This window comes from Triturus cristatus, chromosome 3_2 (assembly GCF_964204655.1).
Source record: "Triturus cristatus chromosome 3_2, aTriCri1.1, whole genome shotgun sequence".
Classification (NCBI taxonomy): Eukaryota; Metazoa; Chordata; class Amphibia; order Caudata; family Salamandridae; genus Triturus; species Triturus cristatus.
The window spans coordinates 29,961,158-29,982,089 of NC_140584.1; the positions used below are offsets into that span (position 1 = coordinate 29,961,158).

At 42.9% G+C, this 20,932-nt stretch overlaps 1 protein-coding gene across 3 annotated transcripts in view; it reads right to left on the reverse strand.

Moving 5' to 3' along the window:
• Positions 1-20,932, reverse strand: part of PRDM10 (PR/SET domain 10) — a 1,096,800-nt gene that overhangs the window by 436,421 nt on the left and 639,447 nt on the right. For all 3 annotated transcript variants that reach the window (XM_085647206.1, XM_085647205.1, XM_085647207.1), the window contains exons 14-16: positions 10,321-10,476; positions 7,141-7,320; positions 5,587-5,697 (exon numbers count right to left, since the gene is read on the reverse strand). In XM_085647206.1, coding sequence (XP_085503332.1) covers positions 5,587-5,697; positions 7,141-7,320; positions 10,321-10,476 — 447 coding nt within the window. The remainder of the gene's footprint in view (positions 1-5,586; positions 5,698-7,140; positions 7,321-10,320; positions 10,477-20,932) is intronic.

Consider the following 20,932-nt stretch of genomic DNA (forward strand, 5'->3'; position numbering starts at 1 on the left):
ACGGGATCGATCGAGCGGCTGCTCTCGGTTCAGTCTTCTTTGCTTGTGATTGGGGTATCGGTGACGCATCACCATGAGGTGACTCCGCGTCCCGGTGCAGTCTGAGGAAGAGGTTGAGCGGCTGCTCCCTTCAGGTAGAGACCCCGGCTGGGTGTTTCCCTGACTCCTCGATTCTCCCCAACACTCTTCGTGCCCCTCACAGCCTACCGATTGGCATTGTCGGCCATTTCATTTCTGCCCTCTGTTGGCATACGCCGGGATCGACGTATATGCAGAGGACGGTTAGGACCATCCGTGCTGTGGGCTGGTAACGTACTTAGCCTGGAGGATTCCAGTGACTATAACCTTTGTTTATTCCTTGTATTATTTTTGCCTTCATTAAAATAACTAAACCTTCACAAGTGGTTGCGTTCTCATTATCGTGTCTGTTAAACGATCCTGAGACGTTCAGGGCGTTACAGATTGCTAAATTAAATGATCAAGTTGCCAGGTGGACACGCCTTCCACTGTCCCTAGCGGATAGAACAGCTGTTGTGAAGATGACGATTCTCCCCAAAGTTCTGTATTTATCCGTGAACATTCAATAGTACTAAATAGAGCTATATTTAAGACCCTTCAGACGTGCTGTTTGGCATTGGTGTGGGCGGGCAAACAGCTGAGATGCAGCTAGGACACTCTAACGCAACCATTTGAGAGGGGAGGTTTTGAAACCCCGGATTTACGATTGTATTATCTTTGGGTGCAAGCTCAATTTGTGCACTATTGGTACTTTCCCCAACACTACCTACCACTCTTAGCGATGGAGGAGGCTAATGCTCACCCAATACCGCTGACTGCTATGGTATTGAATAACAGGATGGAAGGGAACAGGAAAGAGATCGATACGGTTAAATGCACTATTAAAGCGTGGAAGGCCTTAGGCGCCCATGCAGGAAGTGTATGTCTGTACGCACCGGCTAGGCCAATTGCTGCACACCCGGGTATTTCGAAGGTGCAGGAGCACGGGGCATTGGACATTTTATCCATGGTAGGGATCACTAAATTAGGGGACATGCACATACACTGACAGTTCCTATCCCTAGATGCCTTTATCTCGGGGCAACCATACAAGGCGATGCAAGGGTTTGTCTACACTAGATGTATGGCTGTCAGAACTTTATATCCTGGGTTCCCTAATGAGCTGATGATGTTAAAAGCATTGCAACTTGCATTAACAGTGAGGTAATGTAAAGGGCTGATTACTAGATTGTATAATGCATCCCAAAGAGAAACTGCTATGATAAGCTCAACTTCCCTAGAGAAATGGAATAGTAAGCTGGCGGAGCCGCTGGTTTGGGAGGACTGGGAAGCATGCTGTGTATTGACTGGGCATCTAACCGCCAACTGTAACCTCTGAATAATACATTTCAAGTTTTTACATCAAATGTATTACAAACCAGTGAAACTGCAGAAATAAGGGTTGCGGGAGGATGCTCAATGTATGAGATACGGGGAGGACGGGGCGGAATTTGTGCATCTGGCCTGGGCTTGCAAATCTATCCATGACTTCTGGACATGTGTAACTCGGACATTAACATCAATGGTAATGGAAAACGTGGAATGCACGCCTGAGATTTGTTTCCTGGGTTTGTTAAAAAAGCTCAAGCTTTTTAACAGGTGCATAGTGGCTGTCACCACTCTACTACAAAGAAATTTATTGAAGTGGCAGGGAGGAAAAAATATATATACACACTCTCACTTTTCAATAGAGGACTATATATTCCTCTAATATCAGTCTATAGTCCTGTATTCATTTGATTCCATTTTAGTCAGCAAAACAATCACATATCGAAACGACACACATGATTACATAATTTAATTACCGTAATCATAAATCACTTCATCAACATTTTTTAACTTTTTTTCAACAGATTATATACAAATATATACACACACACAAAAGTACATATACAACAATATACACATCACATGTATAATCAACAATTCATAAATGCCTTCCACCCGATTCGTCAAAAAAAAGGGAAGTGTTCGCCTATTTCCTACAGGGAATACACTTCGAGGTAGTCTTATTTCCACAATCAGTTCTATTTTCTCCAGAACCTTAATACAGTGATTGTGCGAAACAATATATTTCCAAACTTCATATCATCAGACTCCTCACAACGTGATCTGTCGATGCGGACGCGTTTCGGCCTCCAAAAACATCTTGGCCTCCTCAGGACAAGGGTGAGGGAAACAAGCTAAACAAATATACAAAATCACATCTAGTATCCAATAATCACTGAAGCTATCTAAATCTCTGTGCCAGCCACCGTAAAACCAAGTGCCACACGTGTGAAACCCAAGGACAATCAAGGTGAAAATGAAAAACCAATAAAACACAAACCGTGAACACACCTACGTGCAATGTATCAATCAACCAGTGCTCATCAGCATAACCATACCAAACCACCAGTGTCATACATATAAACCAAAATCCAAATAATAAAAATAATTTATAATCAAAGAATCACTACTACAGAAGTGTAAAGGGCTATCAATATGAGAAGAACACTCACTTGTGAAAAAAAATTCCGTGTATCTATGATCTGGATCAAGCTAGTCACCACTCTACTGGCGAAACTTATGGTGGCAAAACATTGGGGTGGCAAAACGGCGCCTATGGTGGTGAAATGGGTAAAATAATTGGTATACTATGAAGAACAGTTGGAGATATATGTGGAAAAACTGCTTTTGGCCTACAGACCTAAAGATTTCTCGGCACCACGGACAGCGTACCTGCTGGAGCACCCAGATTTGGGATAGCTGCTGGTACTGTGAAATGGTTGAATATGGGTAAATAAGATGTTTATGTTAAAGCATGACAAGCCGGAAGCTGCTGAGTAAGGAATGTGCAGTTTGAAGCACTGCAATGCACGCGTTGTGTTCTGTTAGTTGTTGTTACAGAAATATTGCATCCTATGTAAGATTGTGACCACTAAGCAGCATTGTGTAATGTATAAGCCGCACGTTTCAAACTAATAAATAAAAAAGTAAAAAATAAAATGAAGGTGGAAAGATCGAGACAGTCCACCAAAATAGTCAAAAATTCAGGCATCGCTCAGATTTCAAATATGAAAAATCACATTGTTTCCTGAAAAAGATGGAAAGTGACACAAACAACAGACACAGAAAACGTCCAACAGCAATCTGCGTAGAAACATTGAGAATGCCAGACAATGCAGTAAGGGAATCCGGATAGATCTCATAGCACCATTTACCAAACCTCTATCAGCCACACTAATATAGACGCCTCGTGCTCTTCACCCACCATAACACTGAGTTTGCCATTAGAGAGGCCATACCCAACAAAGATCAGTGTTCCAGCAGTCAAATAAACAATTACAAGTGGATCAGATCTCAGTCCAATTGAGTGCCCCATACTAAAGGATGGAAAACTGACAGCATGATCAGTCATAGGTTGAGAAAGATCTGTGTATCGGATCCTAATTTGCCTATTCAGAGCAATGAGGATCATTACTGGAACCAAAATTAGTTGGTAACTATTTGTATTCTAAGAAATGGTAGGAAGACATCCAACAGATCAGAGTTTCTAGAGACCTTTTTCATATAACTAAGAGCAGTCTTCCTAAGAAACTCCAGGGAGCAGAATTTTAGGTACATTGTATTCTGGTTGCTAAGTGATCCACCTCTGCATTAACCCACATCTAGGATCTGGAGAAACATTGGCCTGAAAGACGAGGAAGGTTAATTGCACGAGCCAGATAGGAGCAGATCATGATCAAGAGGTTCATGGGTAAGGCCCAGTATCTCAAGGTCAGAGAGAAGACAAGGGAGGAGAGCGTACAGGCCAGAGACGAGCAGGCCCTGATCGAGACGTTCAAGGATCAGTTCCAGAATTTCAAAAACATATGTAATGAGGAACCTGTATTGTATTTGGGTCACAACTGACTTTGTAATAGCAGGAAGGTTGCGGGTCAGAATAGGACATACCAGGACTACATTTTGGTGAGATTTAATCTCTCACTATTTGTTAGACCCATTTCCATTGTGAGAGGGACATAGATGTGTTTCTTCTTACCCACTAATTTTTAAAGTAGTGACTCAATGCTTGAAACAAGTCAGCCTGGTTCTGGAACATCTTTGTAGTTATGGATATTGACATACTTTAGTTTGAAGTCATTGTTAGAGCCTGACTTTAGATCCCAGTTGCAGTTGGTGAACAAGCAGGTCATGTGGATGACTATTTTATATAGGTACCTTTTCCAACTGAAAATCTGAAAAAAAGCTGTCCATTTTCGAGATACAGTCCAGTGAAGCTTGGTAACACAAGGAGATTTATCTTGGATACCTGCCCATATCTAATAACAGTGTCTCATACACACACATTTTCTAAAAAGAACAGTACAAAATGTAGTTGGACTCCCCTAAGCTGTTGAGTCACCCACACATCAATAAGCAAAGCCTGGTTGACCATGTTAACCAGACATCAAAACTTCTGAAAAAGAATATATTGGTACCATAAATCCATCCCTTTCCATGAACTCACTTTTAATTTTAGGTTGTATGTTTTTGTGTAAAATAAGGGGTGTTGACTTTTGATACATTAATAAAAGACCTATTTTTTAAAGACTTCCCCCTGACTGCACATTAAGTTGATTGTGTGCCAAGACTTGTAGAATTTGTGAATTTTAAGTTGTCAAGCTTTTATGGCATGCTCTCTTGAAAGGCCAAATACCAGTGGTTAAGGATCATTGTTCTACAGAGCAAAGGAATTAATTGAGAACTAGAACCACATTGCAATATAGGACTAAACCGCAGCTTACAGTGGCAGTGTCAAATTCATTTTCAGTGATTGTTGGGCTTCAAGTAACACATGTTTGTAAATGTTTTGGAAAGCAAAAAAGCTCTTTGAAAAAGGTCCCAGTATTATGTGCACAAGCTGAGATGCAATGATATTTATCAATATTAATGAAAATCTCAAGGTTGAGGCAAACATGGGGATTTATTGCACAAAGTTAAATAGAGATACTCTGTGCATTTTCAAATTGTAGTTCCATGACGATCGGTGATACGGGCAAGCATTTGCAGAAGATGTATGTGTGGTTCTATGAAAGAATAAAATGGTGAATGCTTGATAAATGCCTAAAAGTGTCATTGAGGAAAAGTGTGGTAGTGGGAATGTATTGGTGCATGGTGAAATAGGGATCCTTTGTGCAAAGTAAAATGGAGGATACTAACACTGGGTGAAATATACCAAACAACTAACAAATGATCCTAATAAAGGTGAAACAGAGGACCTTTGGTGGAGGCTTACTTTGGTGTACTTCACCATATGTTAAAATGGGTGTTGAAATGGGGCTTTTTTGGTACAGGGTATTTGGCACCAGATGAACATGAGATTCTCAACAAAGAAGGACATTAAATATCTTCATCAGGGGTAAAATAGTTTTAGGGTATCGTATGTGAAATTTTTGTGGAGTAATTCATATACTCATTGACAATAGGGAGAGTGGACCTTCCATTGCAGGCTGGAAAAAGGGTACTGTTTGTAGACAGCATGGAGGCAGACATTTGATTGTGCACCTTATCACAGTACTGGCAGAAGTAATCTCGGTTTGGTTTGATGATAGGCAGAGTCAGCTCAGGAACTTCCTCAATCTTCATTTCTGGATGGCGCTTCGACAAATGATTTACCTGCAAGAAGGGTGACGAAAATGGCAAATTACTATAGCGAAGAATGGCCAAAACTGGTGTTTGGTCTCACACAGATCATGCTACACAGAGAAAACAACAGATGACATGTAAAGACTTATTTTTAAGCATCACCATATTCTAAGCACTACATTATAAAAAATGGCAACTTTCTTCAAAGATATTCATTGACCGCTCACATCATCGCTCCCAGCAGATGTCTCAAATAGCTCTGTCCATGGTCTACTCCTAATCTCCCTACACAAACCCTGTCTTAAAAACATCCCCCCATCAGGCTTACTGTATTACCATTTTTGTATAAAATCCAAATCCTTTTCTCCACACTTACTGCTTTAAAGTCACATACTGCTGAAGAATGTTTCACCAAATGTTACAGGATGACCAAGAGCTGCATAATGCTTAAACCACCAAGTTTGAAATTCTAATCATTCATCATTCACAGGCTTTCCATATCCTTCCACTTTGACCTCATTCTACCTTAATCCTCTGACTACAACTAGAGATTCACATGAAATCAAAATTATCCTCACTTTAGCCTACTGTTACTACCTGCTTAACATACACACGTATTCACTCCACACTACTCTGCCAAGCCATCAATTAACTCTGTAGCCTTCCCCAAACTGCACCAATGCAATATAAGTCTTCTCGGTCTGCCCCTTCACACTTTCCAATCTCGCTAAAAAACATAAAAAATAAAAAAGTCCTTTATTTTGTAGCATATTCCCTAATTAGTTTTGTTGGATTTCTGTGCCCTTGAACAAGACTCAAGAAAACCTCTGCACACCGTAAAAAATATCCCAACACAAGTTACTACACAAGTTACTAAGACGTGGATTAAAATCTTTCTACAATCTTTCCACTCAGCAATCTTTAAAAGTCTCACAATGCTTAAATTTCCACTGACCCCTCTACTTGCAAAACCCAAAACCTTCTAAATTGGATAATTTTCTATCATCACATGTCACTTAGAATACTCTTGGTGAACCTAAAATCTGCCTCCTGAATGAAAACTTTCAGCATTACAGACTCATAGCTCACCTGACAACAACGCTGAACATTGTAGAAAATTCCTTTACTGGCTAGGTTCTGGTTCAACTTGGAGCACAAACCACCCTTCCTAAAATCTGGAAAGACGTTCCGAAGCAGCTGATAAACGAGATACATATCCCACTACACTTCTTAATCTCAGTGCAGTTCTGAACGCAAGCAGGTGTAAAATTGTCTGATCACTAATCACACTCAATAATAGAAAAGTAAAGAATTGTTGACTACCATTGATCACTTCACACTGCACATACTTAGACAGCAGGGAATCGCTCATATCTGTTCCAAGTCACTCACTAACCTACCCGGATGGATGAATATCTTTTTGAGGATCACTCATTCCCAATTACATCAATGGCAAAGGTTTCTGAGACTCACCAGCATGCCCCGCCTTCGGAAGCCCATCATACACATCCGACACTTGAACATGAAACTCTCATAGTCAGTGGAAATGAGTCGAGGTTTGAAAGCCTTGGAGCGGCTAATGCGATCTGCTTTTCTTGCTTCCCGCTCGGGGTTGTGCATTCTTTGCATATGCTCTCTCAATTTGTCCTTTCTCTTTTTTAAATAAGAAATGAGAACATGATAAGGGAAAATGATTCAAACAAGAGGCAGGATTACTTCAGAACATAACAGATTTACTTCAAGAGTCAATAAAAAACATACATAGTTCATACTGTAAAGGAAGCAAAGTCATTTTATAAACAGTGCGATAGAGACAGAGATACGAAGAGAAAAACAGACTTTACAAGCAACAGGGATACAAAAAGCTGTAAAAGACATTCCTTCAATGGCCCAGCTGATCAGTGGCAACTTGACCTGGAATGGGCTCTGAATGCCACGCTGTGAGTGTCCAAGTGCCTTCCCCCGAGGTTCTGGGGGCTTTAGAAGTCTAATCCTGTGGTGGGTCTTAAAGGACTAAAGCCAGAAGGTAAAATCTTTGACCAGGACAATTCAGGTTAGTTCATCCGACCCGTTCAGCGTTAAATTGTGCCTAGGTTCTGTTCTACCACGACCATTGAAAAATTCATATTTATGGTTGCCATTATTGAATTTTTGTCATTGTGTTGTCATTTTGCTAACTAAATTTAACTCTAATTCATGTGGGGATTTTTATTGTTTTGCATTTCGACTGCATCACTCTTTTGGTACTGTATAAATACTTCATAAAATACCTCAAAGTTAAGCCTGTCTGCTCTGTGCCACAGGTACCAGGGGGTTGTGATCAGGTTAATTTGGTGACTTTCAGGGTTGACACCGACAAGGATTGTGGCTATAACTTGAGGTTTTCTACCTACCCCTTCCCAAACTAAGTACCCAAATTGCTAACAAATTGGTTATACTGTTCACCCTTAGGTATGGTTCCAGTGCTTCTCAACTACTCACATGTGAGGTCCAATGAGGTCTCACACTACTACAACAAGGTCTCTATGGGCTTCCCATGCCAGGGCGTTTTGCAAACTCTTCAAGTGACAAACTTTATTTCATTATCTTTTCTCCACTTCCTGAAACTAAGCAAAAAGGTTTTCTGTACTTTTATCTATTATGGAAACTAAGACAAGAAAAAGTTGTATCTGTAAGGAATATGCTACTTACCAGTATGCATCTGTTCTTGGCATGTAGAGCTGCAGATCTACACACTTGTGCATAGATCGCCAACTAAGCAACAGGCTAATGTGGGCCAGGATATACTCAAAACAGTATTTCAAACCACTGCAACAGATACGGGTGGTCGCCGCTAAGGGTGGGTACTGCTATATAATCTATGCACAAGTGTGTAATCTGCAGCTCATATGCCTCGAACGGAATATGCAATTTACCAGTATGCATCTGTTCTTGGCATGTAGAGCTGCAGATCTACACACGCCCACCCGCCTACCTTTATCTATTCCAGTTTATCTTATTTAGATACAACACACATGGGCATCTTCACTGTTTATTACTACGCTCCATCATTTCCCTGCTGGCGAAAAACAATCTGAGGATGGAGCCGAAGCCCATGCGCAATACGATCCAAAGGAGGAGTCACCGACCTCGTGACTTCCAAAGACTTTCCAAGAGGAAAAACAACTGCAAACATCCGGGCCCAACACCAGATGGCGATCTATGCACAAGTGTGTAATCTGCAGCTCATATGCCTCGAACATAAAGTTATCTAGGTTTTGCACCCTTCATAGACCCATATGCAATAGTGATTTTTTCCTGGTTACTAGTACTTAACAAATATAAACTCCAGCACGTCATTCACCTGATTATTTGGGCTGCTTACATCTCAACCAATGACTGAATGAACCCCAATGTGCTAACCAATAAGTAACAGGTAAGATTCTCACAGCACAGGGCAGAGAATGCATATTCAAAGTTAAATGACAGACTCTCTTTATATGAATTTGGGTCACATATAAACCCATGAAACATATAAACGCTGGAGGACTTAAATTGTAGGTATCGAACATGTTTTTCTTTTCACCCGGATCTTTCATAGACTTACAATATTTTGAAACAGAATAGCAAGACATGTTAATATAGAAGGTTAGGTGTTGCTTATAATGGCAAAAATGATTAGAACTCTCTCTACTTCACTCATGCTTCGCTCTGGTATTAGAATTTGCACGAAAATGCTTCAGAATGATGTTTGGTGATCTTTAATGTCAATGGCCTGCATATTTCATGCAACACTGCATTGCTGTGTGGTGTCACAGTGATTATACTTATGGTGGAACACACAAATATCATGCGTGGTAGAGGTCTAGCACTTGCCTACTCCTTAATTAACTTTTTTTCTGATACACAAAGCTGAAGGGGTCCCATTTGGAACTCCTTACCAACCCAACTCAGGAGTTGGCAAACTGATACACATCCTAAAGAATCTCTATTTGGAAGTGACACCTACAATACATCCCTTCCAAACAACGATTCCCTAATGGAGTCACAACCCTGTTTTAGGGGAGACAGCCCCTACTCTGTTCGCTCATGGAAGTGTGATGGAGTCCTTCTCACCACTGCTTGTGGTGTATAAAATGCATAGAAGGTTGGAGAAATGAAGAGTTTGTGCAGTTTCACCGTTTTTCTTTAACTTACAATGTGAAAGGTGTCACGAGGCACTTAATATATGAAGATTAATTAAAGATGTGGCTGTGCATTAAAATGGACAGAGTTCAATGCGAGTTTTAGATCACTCAACATTGTGTACAGAAAATACCAGTCTTATTTTTTATAGTAGTGGCTTAATTCAGTAACTCACAGACATTGATGCTAACCCTTCTGGGTGTCCTCTAGAACATTCTGCACTTGCACATTAGAAAGAGCTTAAATAATCCGTTTTTATTATTTTTTAAAGTGAATACCCCTGTTGCGCAAAACTTTGCAAGCTAAAGGAAATGCAACATCAATGGCAAAGCACCAAACACATGTGCTCCCGTCATAAGTACTACGTATTGCCTAAATAGAGCACATACTGATCCGTTGCCTTTATCATGCATTATTTATGGAAGAGTGGTTGTTCCTCTTTAAGTATACATTGCATGTTTGACTGACAGATGGCTTGTATATGCTTACCTTGAATTGTTTGCCACACGTGGAACAGAGGAAGTCCTTACGATCTGAATGGCGTAGCATGTGGAGTCGAAGCTTGTCAGGTCGGCAAAAGCCTTTTTTGCATTCCGTGCACTGGTAAATCTTCTCCGAGTGGAAACTGCGCACATGCTTTTTCACCTGTCGAAGAAGAAGACGGCTGGCTTTCAAAATAGTAAGACTTAGGACAACTGATAAGAAAACCTTAGAATATGTATTTTAACAAGAGAGCTGAGACAGAGTTGAGCTATAGCTCTCAATGCTGGGTCTATATAATCCGTTCAAACACTCAGGCCATTTTTTCTACCCCAATAAATCAAACACAAGGATATCATTCATTCATTCATTAAGACTTTATTCGGTTATAAAACAATGATAACCATAAAAGTACATAAAAAGACATATTATATCACATTTCATAATCCAAAATTCAAATTTCAAGTTTGAGCATTTCATACTTCAGATAATTTCAAGTCAATAGTGATAAAATAAAATGAGTGTTAAAAGGCACATGGGCTCTAAAATACATTTAAAACAGTATCGATTTTCTTAAATGGAAAACATTTCTTAGAAATACAGAAACCGAGGCGACCGTGAATATATCCTCAAGTTTTCGTATAATCAAAAAGGCAGGTCGGCATTGTCTAAGATTCATATATTTTATGATTGGCTTAATCCACCTTTCCCTAGGTATAACATAATATTTACAAAAGAATAAAATATGAATGTCCGATTGGGAGGAAATGTTATCACAGGGGCATTTAATAATTCCAGCTGACCAATCATTCTTTACAGGAAAACTCACAGACCTAAAAAGAAACCCACAAGGATATCTTTGGAAGAAACACCCCAGAGCCCTCTTTGTTTCATTCACAGTCCAGGGTACAACATAATACTACACATAAAGGACATTATACATTAGGAAATGGATACTCAAATAACCCAATCACCACACATGCAAAAATACGTAATAGTCAGCCAGACAATAGTACACATAGACCTAGGACAATTCTGCCCAAAATCCACCGGACCACAATAGCCTGTAACTATGCAAAGTGTTTCTTGCAGGCCTACTGAAGAAAATACCCACTCGATCATTCCCCATGCAGCCAGTCCTCATTCAAACTAGGAGGACAGTGCATAGCACTGTCAGTAATTGTAATTATAAATTGTATTTATACTGCGCTTACTACCCCTGACGAGGCATAGACGCGCTTTGCAGCAAGTAGCACGCTACTCCGGGACCCACAATTTTAGAGGTTAGTAGATAAGTAAAATTTTTTCTTTTCTTTTTGTATTAGTTTTGTTAAGTTTGTGCTCTTGATTTTTGTGTTTAGTAGCAATTAGAGTAGGAACAGAATGATGGGAATGGATTTGAAAAGGGAAGTGGTAAGTTGATTTAGACCTATTGCAGCTGCCATTGAGGGCCGGAGTTGGGGTCCCGGGCCCCCAATGAATAAACCGGCCTGGGGGATGGGATCCCCTGGCCAACTGGACACTGGAGATGGGGTCCCAAGCATGCCCCCTCCCAGCATGAATAAAATGGCAAGTACATTGTGCGATGACTACCAGGCCCAGGCCTACCCCAGGGGTAAAGTATCACCAGGCAGAAGAGCTCCACGTGCTCTTAGGTCGCACTTGGGGGTGGGGGCCTCAAAGATCACATCCTTCCCCTGCTCATATCTCGCGCCCAGTTGGGCCGGTTTACATGCTTTGGGTTAATTTTGCTCCGGGTGGCATGCCCTAGCCACCTGAAGCACTTTGAAGGGGGCTGGTTCCATAAGATCCCTGCATCAGCCCTTGCCCTTCGTTTCCTCTGGAGCTTTTCTCCTCTGTGTCGCAGAAGCCCAGTTTCTATCTTCCTAGTGGTCCTGAGGTTAACTGAGGTTACAGTCCTTGGTCCTTATGACATCGGGGGTTCTTCCTTCCAACTGTCCATGGCCGCTGTCTCCAATCCCAGTGTCCAGCAGAAAAACACAACCAAGAGAGAGCTCTCTCCCTAGTGCAAGATCTTTTAAGTGGGGGCGGGAGGTGCCAGCAGGGAGGCACCTCTGGCCTATCCTGGGGTGCCACATCACCTCTCTGCGCCTATCCCAACTTTCCTGCACAGCCTGCTAGGACATTTCAAAATGGCGTCACCCAGGAGTCACTTGCCACATCTGCTATGGGGGCCTCAGCTGCGCCCCTCGCTGACATCACTGCCAGGGCCTTTTGCAGCAAATCCTCACAGTAAGCTCACTCATGTGTTGGCTGCAGAGGTCTGGGCTCCTGCCTTTGGTTAGTGGGCTTGGGCAAGCCCATCCCTGGCACAGTGTGACAGCTGATTAATTGATGCAGACCTTCAACCCTACCCCTTTCCTCCTCAGGAGGTGAGCCAAGTATTGTTAATTGCTCTCTTTGTGTGGGGAGGCATTTGATCCCACAACTGGAGATAAATGTAAATAACTTAGCATAGCAGGGTGCCAAAAGGCCTGGGCTCTGATCTTGTGCTGACCTAGAGGAACATGACATTCCTGGATGACCCATACGCTGTACAGATATCTTTTTGGAACTTGCAAAATTGCTTTCCCACACAGGTTACCTCGCAATTCAAGGTGTCACTGTTCTCTGTAGGCCAAAAGGAAGTGAGGCTGCTTTCTAAGGAAACCCTCCCTATAGGTGTATAATGAAGTGTCACTGCAGACAAGACAGTAAACCACACTCACTTTTCCTATGAGTGTAGACTAACATTATGAGGCCTACCCCAGGCCAATATCCAGTCCTGCTGACTGCAGAGGTCCTTCTGCGCCAGGCTACTTGTGTGCAGTTACTGAGCTGCGCACAACAGCTGTCTCCCGCGTGCAGCCCTCACACGTGTGCACACACGTTTACAGGTTGTAGGAAGGTGGAATCTGACTAATGGTTGCCCCCAACTTTTTGCCTGGTATTCGAGTGGTTTTTGACTAGTCTGGCTGGGATCCTGCTATCCAGGACCCCAGCCTATCTGATTTCTCCCTAAAACTAATGTGAAGTACCTTAGGTACAAACTAATTGGATGCTGAGGATGCCCTGACAGTCCCTTGTACATGGTACCCTAGGTACCCAGGGCATGGGTCCCTCAGTAGGCCTACCAGGGCTGCAGCACTTATTGTGCCACCCTGGGACAGCCATACAAACTGACACCACCAGACCACTACTGTAGTCTGGGTAAGGTGGTGCTAGCACCCCTTACAGGGATATAGGTATCCTATATCCCACCCCATTACAACACATATACTCTCATAGGTCACCCCTATAGCAGGCCTTGGTAATCCTACAAGGCAGGGTGCTGAGGTATGTGTGAGGGGGGACCCCTACATGAGTAGGGCCTCTCTGCAACCTTCGTAAAATCATTGCTGGGTTGTTTATAGTGTAGCCATACCATATACTCTTAACCGCATTATAAGTCTATCGCGATAACGCGATAACTTGAGAATGGCTACACAGAACCATATCGTGTTTGGTGTCAAACATGTAGGAATCATACCCCCAGTCTAGCCATGGGCATGAGGGTATGATTCCCCCCTGCTAGAGGGGCGATATGGGAAAAGCGGCAGAATTTAGACACCAATTTAAAAGTGCACAAGTTTCACAAAATGGCTACTACCCGCCACCTACACGACCCTGGCTGGCTGTTGCTGGGGAAAACCCCAGCCTCGCCAGCTGGACAATAGGGCTCCTGTGGCAGGGAGGTGCTAGCATCTCCCCAGACAGGATAATGTGGATTGGAACAGGGTGGGTGCACCAAAAGTCCTTTCAGAGTTGCACGTAGGCAGCTGCAGAAGCCGCATTCTGCATACACCGCTTGGAACCGGTTCAGGGGCATCCTGCCACTCGCCCAGGTGGGAAACACACAAAGGGGAGAGGGTGTAGCCACCCTTTCCCACCTCACCTACCATTGGTGGACGCTACTCTGGACACTCCCCTAATCTTGGGGATAAAGATGAATAACGTGGCCCCAGAGCCTCAGATTAATCTTGAACTTTACAGTCTTGACCTTCGACTTGCTGCTGCCCAGCTGACGGAAGAAATCTCCCTTGGGATAAAGGAGTTATCCCCCTGCTTGGCAGGCACCTGAAACACTGCAAGTAACCCGGTTGGAACTTCGCTGCTCTCACAAACTTCGACGACTTCCAGAAACCTTGAGGTGGGTTTCCAGCGCATCCCAGAGGCCAGTGAGTGTGCTCAATGAGTTTGGGCACCGTGGACCGCGTGGGTGCCGAGATCCCCAATACCCGGAGACACCGGCCACCTCTTGCATAGCACACGACCCTGACCAGTGGGGAAGTTGTGCTTTGGCCCGTTTACGAGCCAACCACTCTACAGCAATTGTGCCAAAGACCAGCGCCCTAGCCCCTTCCGATGGCCCGTGGGTGCCCTTTTACGCACGCCAAATTGCCGCCTCCCGCGGTCCCTTGTCTCTCGACTTGTGGGCCCTAGCGGAGGTCTATCTTTGAAACCAAGAGTTCCCCTGGTTGCTCTAGGCCTGCTCTACAGTCTCCTCGAAGGAGACCTCTCCCAGACCTCGTGGGTCTGCACTGTAGCAGATTTGTTTATTCTTCGTGGGTTGCGGTTGCCAAGGCTTAGTGGATCCAATCCGGACACTAACACCGCAGCGACCCTCATCCGACGTGGGACAGTCGCCCTCCTGAAGCTGGCCTTCCTTGAAGCCTCCCGGAGCCCGTGGCTGCAGATCCAAGCTACACCACTTCCCACCTGAAGCACCCGACATCGAAGGGCTCTTTGCTTTGAGCCTCCTGGTCACTTTGCCGTGACCCAGACTCTGTCCCCTCTGCTTTCAGGTTCTTCTCTACATTCTTCACATCTTTGATCTTCACGGCATCATCGACGCTTTTGGCTAGCAGAACTTTTGACTATTTTCCCATTGAAAATCAGCCCGCGACCCGACAGCAGAAACGACCTATGCACCCGGCTTCCCTGGGGCAGGTAACAGTGGTACCTCGGTACTCTCGTTGTTGTGGGCATCTCAAAAGCTTAAGTCTAAAGTTTTAACTTTGTACTCCTGCTAGAAGTATTTTTAAACTGTTTATTTCCAACCGCGACATTCTCCATAGGCTGTAATAGAGATCCCGATAGCAGCTACTTGCACTGCACGCGCCTCCCGTGGGTCCCCTTCCTCATAACCTGGGGTGGATTCTTAAGGGGCCAGCGATCCTGAATGCCCTAGGCATTGCCTGTAGAATTGTCGTGGTTCTTATACCACTTTTTTAGTATATGGTTTGGTCCCCCCCTGGGGCCCAATGTTAATAGTGCTATTTATTGTGTCTATCAATGCTTGTTTGATATTGTAACTTTGCCACAGCTTCATAAAGAGACTGTGGGATTCTGTCTAGAATAAATACATATATTTTATATATATACCTGTGTGGGCTACTCTTTCATTTGGTTATTCAAGAGGTTATTATGGTAAAACAATAAGCTTAACACTCCTTCAAGACTTAGCCTGAAGGCTGCTCTCCACAGCTACCACTAGGATAGCTTTCTTTAAAGGTTGTCTTAAACCTATTATCAATAAGAGTCGAATTGGACTGGTGCAAGGTGTCCCTATAACTAGGAGACAGCATATGCCAGGCCAACTTCTCACACAGGTAACCAGCAAAGTGCATCTTACCCTTTCTGCGTCGCAGTGGCCTTATCTTTAAAGGCAGACACTGGCAATAAACATGCACAGTTCATTTACTATGAGTTTATCGTGGCTGGCTGAGTCACAGGTTATGACTCAGGTGATCAAAACTAAATAAATCTGGCCGGATTAGACGGGCAGAACCCATCATCTCAAAAGAATTATCTTCAAAATGGAGCCTGTTTGAAAAGATAATGTGACCCATTGGTTCAGTAGTTAGAATCATCTTGTATAGAATTCCCTTTGGCAAGTGGCATCTTTTATCTAGATAAATTGTATTCATGTTTTAGACCACAGAAAAATAAAGGGACGAGTGGGCCCTTTAGTATTTAAACCAATGACCATGAGGTTGTTCACAGTTGTGTATAGGTGAGACACTACCAAGCTCAACCTGCTGACAGTACGACAGATTTTAAGGATGCCTGTTCCAGGGGCATTTTGTTGCTAAATAGTAAATACAGTTATTATGGGTATTTATATGGATGGGTTTTCTCTAGCAAATATAACCTTACCAAGTGTTATGTGCATATGTGTATGTATAAGTTAATTTAACTTTTTTAATGTAAACACATCTGTGCTTAAAACACCTGCCCGATTTTCAATACCCCCCACGGGGGGACAATTCTTTTGGCACCTAGTCCCGGACACCAGGAAAGGCTCCCCGAGCTCCGAGATGAGCTGCAATCCACACATGTGTTTTTTCTGCCGCAAATCTTTTTACTGTTGTATGAATGGAATCAATAAATGAAAAGGAGCACAGTCTAATCCTCCAGCGTCCTACCATGCTCATGCACTCACAGAATCAGTTCATGAAGTCGCAGAGAACGTCTGCATCAGCATCAACCCGGCTCGTCGGCCTGCTTGCCAGTGCGTTCACAGAATACCTGCCAATTGATTGCCCTATTACAGTGGTGTGGAGCATTGTGGTATTAGTTGTTCTGACTACTTTAGATATCACCAGATTGTTCGAGGAGATCTCCTATTTTAAGGCTAATTGTTGAGAATTGGCTACATAGCTTTTTTTTTTTTACTGAGTGGGAACAAAGTGCGTTTTGTTCTGATGAAGTAAGTGCTTGTCCTGTGTTGGCTGCTCTGGAAGGCTCATTTGGCTGTCCTGTCTATTGTATAGGGATTGGTTATCTGTAGCCCGTTCGTCTCCTCATTTAAATGTACTTTGACAGTAACATATGCTTTAGTGTCGATATAGAGATTATATATTGCACACTTTACTCCACTGCTGGTCCCCACCCTAAAAGCACCATTCTGCCTCTGTGCCAGCCCATGCCAAGGAGATGGCATAGGTAGGCATCCAGCAGGACGCCAGGGCTATCTAGAGGGCCGCCAGCCACTGTCCTTTTTGTGAGGGCTTAACTTAACTTGGAGGAGACTGTCATGAAACAAAAGGAAATTAAGATGGGTTCATATTGGAATATGATATACTGATCCCGGAATGCTGCAAGAAGGCGGCGGATGGTCCCAGGGAGGAGGTAAGTTGTTAAATGTACTGTGGAAAAACTGACCTGTTGAGAATTTACTCTGTTTAATTGAAAGTATATTACCTCTGTACAAAAACATTTTAGAAAGGAGTGGACTAATTAAGTACTTAAAATATAGCATACAATCAAAAGGCAGGGCTATGCTACTGAAAACGGAAACACTAACCCCAAAGGGTAAAGGAGGAAGGAAAAAAATCTCTGCATATAGGTTCACTGGAAGCTTAATATATTTCTACATTTTTCTCAAATTAAGCAAAGTAAAACTGAGTACACTCCCTCTGACTTATAAAATGGGTGGAAAAGAATTGGGCAAATTATGGTATGCTTTTAATTAATTCTATTGCAAGGGGTAGTGCAGTACCGGAGTCATGGAAGGGTGCAGAGGTGGTACCCATTTTTAAAAAAGGTGCACGGAATGACCCTGCTAACTACCGTCCGATCAGTTTGATTGGTGCTATCCAAAAAGTAGTTGGCAGGGTGCTATTGCAGAAAACCCATCATTGGGCGGACGAAGAGAATATCATCTCCCAATATCAAGCGGGGTTTAGGGCCTGCACAGGGACGGTGGACCAAGCATTTAGGCTGCTCTTAATTTACTGAAAGGTGGTCCTAATCGGCAAAGGCAGTCTTTATTTGGCATTTATTGACCTAAAGACTGCCTTTGACCTGGTCCCTCGTGAGCGGTTGTGGCGTCTGCTAGGTGAAATGGGGATACCATCGCTGTTACTGAACCTGCTGATTCTCATACATGAGGGCAATTATGCCCAAGTGAGGTGGGGGTCCCAAGGACAAAAAACAGATAGGATCCCTGTAAATAGAGGAGTACGCCAAGACTGCGTCCTGGCACCCATCCTGTTCTCTCTATATATGAATGGGGTGGTTAGCTTTCTTCAAGAGTTTCCATCTGATGCCCCTGCCCTGGCTGGTGATAGGGTCCCCACCCTTCTCTGAAGCTGAAGACCTGGCTGTTCGAGCAGTAGCGGCACCCCCCCCCCCCCACCCCCAGCGCCTTGAGACCCTACGGGTATGTAGCGCGCTCTATAAGTGTCACTGATTGATTGATTGATTCTCTTCACAGACGACACACTGCTTATTTCTAAGACACCAGCAGGGTTACAAAAACTTCTAGACAGATTCCCCCTTTTCTGCATCTCCGGGGGGGGGGGGGTGATTGTCAATACCTCCAAGGCTAAATTAATGGTGTTTAACCCTTACAGGTCATATAGAGGCAATTTTATTTTAGAAGGAACCCGCCTGGAAAAAGTAACAACGTTTGATTACTTAGGAATAAGGCTGGCTGAGACAATGCAGTGGAAATACCACATTGACAAAATGCTTTTGAATCATAAACGTGTGGCAGGAGCACTAGCAAGAGAGCATCGTTCTTCACAGAGCAGACCTGTGGCCCCTGCCCTTACAATTTATGCAGCCAAAGCAGTTAGTTCGGCACTCTACGGTGCCGAACTATGGGGCTTCGAGAATGTGGATAGCATTAGTAGATCAGAGCACAAATTTCTTAGAGATCTAGTGATGCTCTCCTGCAATGTACCCTTGAAACCACTAATGAGCGATATGAGTAGGCATTCTTTTAAAGATGTGGCCAGGTTACGGCCATTGCTATTTTGGGCCCGTTTGCACCAGACTCCTGAGCTTACCAGCTAGGCCTCCGCGCTCACTGAAGTAATGGCCTTAGATGGTAATCAAAGAATTAGTTGGGTGCCTAATCTTAAAAAAACCCTCTTTGCACTCGGGCTGAAGGAGTTATGGGATACGCAAACTCCACTTAGCAAGGCTGATCTCAAAAGCTCCTATTGGGCCTGGGTCAATGCCCAGGAGTTTAGTAACCAAACAGCAGGAAGAGTCACGGAAGAATTTTACCTTCATAAGCAGCATATTCTCCTTGAACCATACGTAGATTTTATCCAGACACCACGAGATAGAGCACTTTATATACAGTTCAGGGTAGGTTCACTCCCGTTCCGAGAGCTAACTGCAAAATGGAGTGCCCCACTTGAGACACCAGCGGGGTGCCCCTGTTGCAAAGCGCCGACCGAGAGTATAGCCCATCTTATGTTTGCCTGCCCTGCCTATGAGAGTGCTAGAACGAGATGGCTTAAGCCTATTTGCAGACAATTGGGTACATATGAACATTACACTGCCTTATGCATTTTAAAATCAGATGCACGTACCCTCTTTGCCTATGGTGTGGCAAAGTATCTCGGTTGTGCCTGAATAGTAAGGTTCAAATCCCTGCGCGGAGTACCCTAATGAACTATTATGCTTTTATGGCATTCCTTTTTTTTTTTTTTCATTTAAACATTTTTATTGGCATTTTTGGTTTCCTTCTAAACACAAAATAAAACAACCTAACGAACAGGTCAGCACTGATCAACACACCCACCTTGCCCGCCCTCCACCCCCCCTCTCTCTCAGGCTTTTATGACATTCTTAGTCTTGATTTGCATAAGTATATATTGCACTGTCACTTTATATTATAGCCCTTTTCTTGCAAAAGTAAAAACCAAAACTGTATCTATCATGTGAAAGAAGGCTTGAATGAACTTATTTTAACAATGTTTTACATTTTTTTACCATTTATAGTCTACTCCTGTTATCTTTTAGACAATGTAAATGCTATGAATTTATTGAATCAAGTGGACTTTCATTATTAATTGATGCTTTTTGACAACTTGTATTTTTTTTAAATCAAAGAATGTAAGATTGCTAATGCTTTTAAGATACCTGTTATCGAAATAAAGCTATTTGATTGATTAATTATTCAAGAAAATCCACGTTCCACTAATATGATGCTGCAAATTACTGGCACTATTACTCAATTGTCAAAAACACCTACATATTCACATTAATACACCCAGAGAAACTATCTCAATAAGGAACCCTTTGGAGTATACTTTGCCAGATATTAATGTAGGCCACCTAGACTGTTCAACCGCTCAAGAAGAAACAAAAGAGACTCGGGAGCTCTTTAACAGGTCTCCAAGTGAAGGCTTCCTGTACACTGATGAACTGTCTAATACTTCTGATTTTCCAGTGAATACTCCCTTTCACCTCCTTGGAGACGATATCCAGCTATCAGAAGCCATGCATGTTTTGCAGAAAATTTTGGACTCCATTCTAAAACTGATGGAAAAAACAACGGAAAACTCTGATCATACACTGGTAGTTTTAGCCACAATATTAAATTATAGCCCCCACTAAGGGGCTACCTCAAGATCCTAGTACAAAAGTTTTTGGGATTCTTACCCGTTCAAACTGCAAGAAGAGGGTATAGATCTAGAAATAACTCAAAATCTATGTACAAGAAGCACAGCCATTGAAGTTGGGAAATCAAATTTATAGAGGAATAAAAATTAGGAAGCATTTGGCACAGAAAACAATCTATTTTCTGCGTAAACTATTCTCAGAATATCATATAACA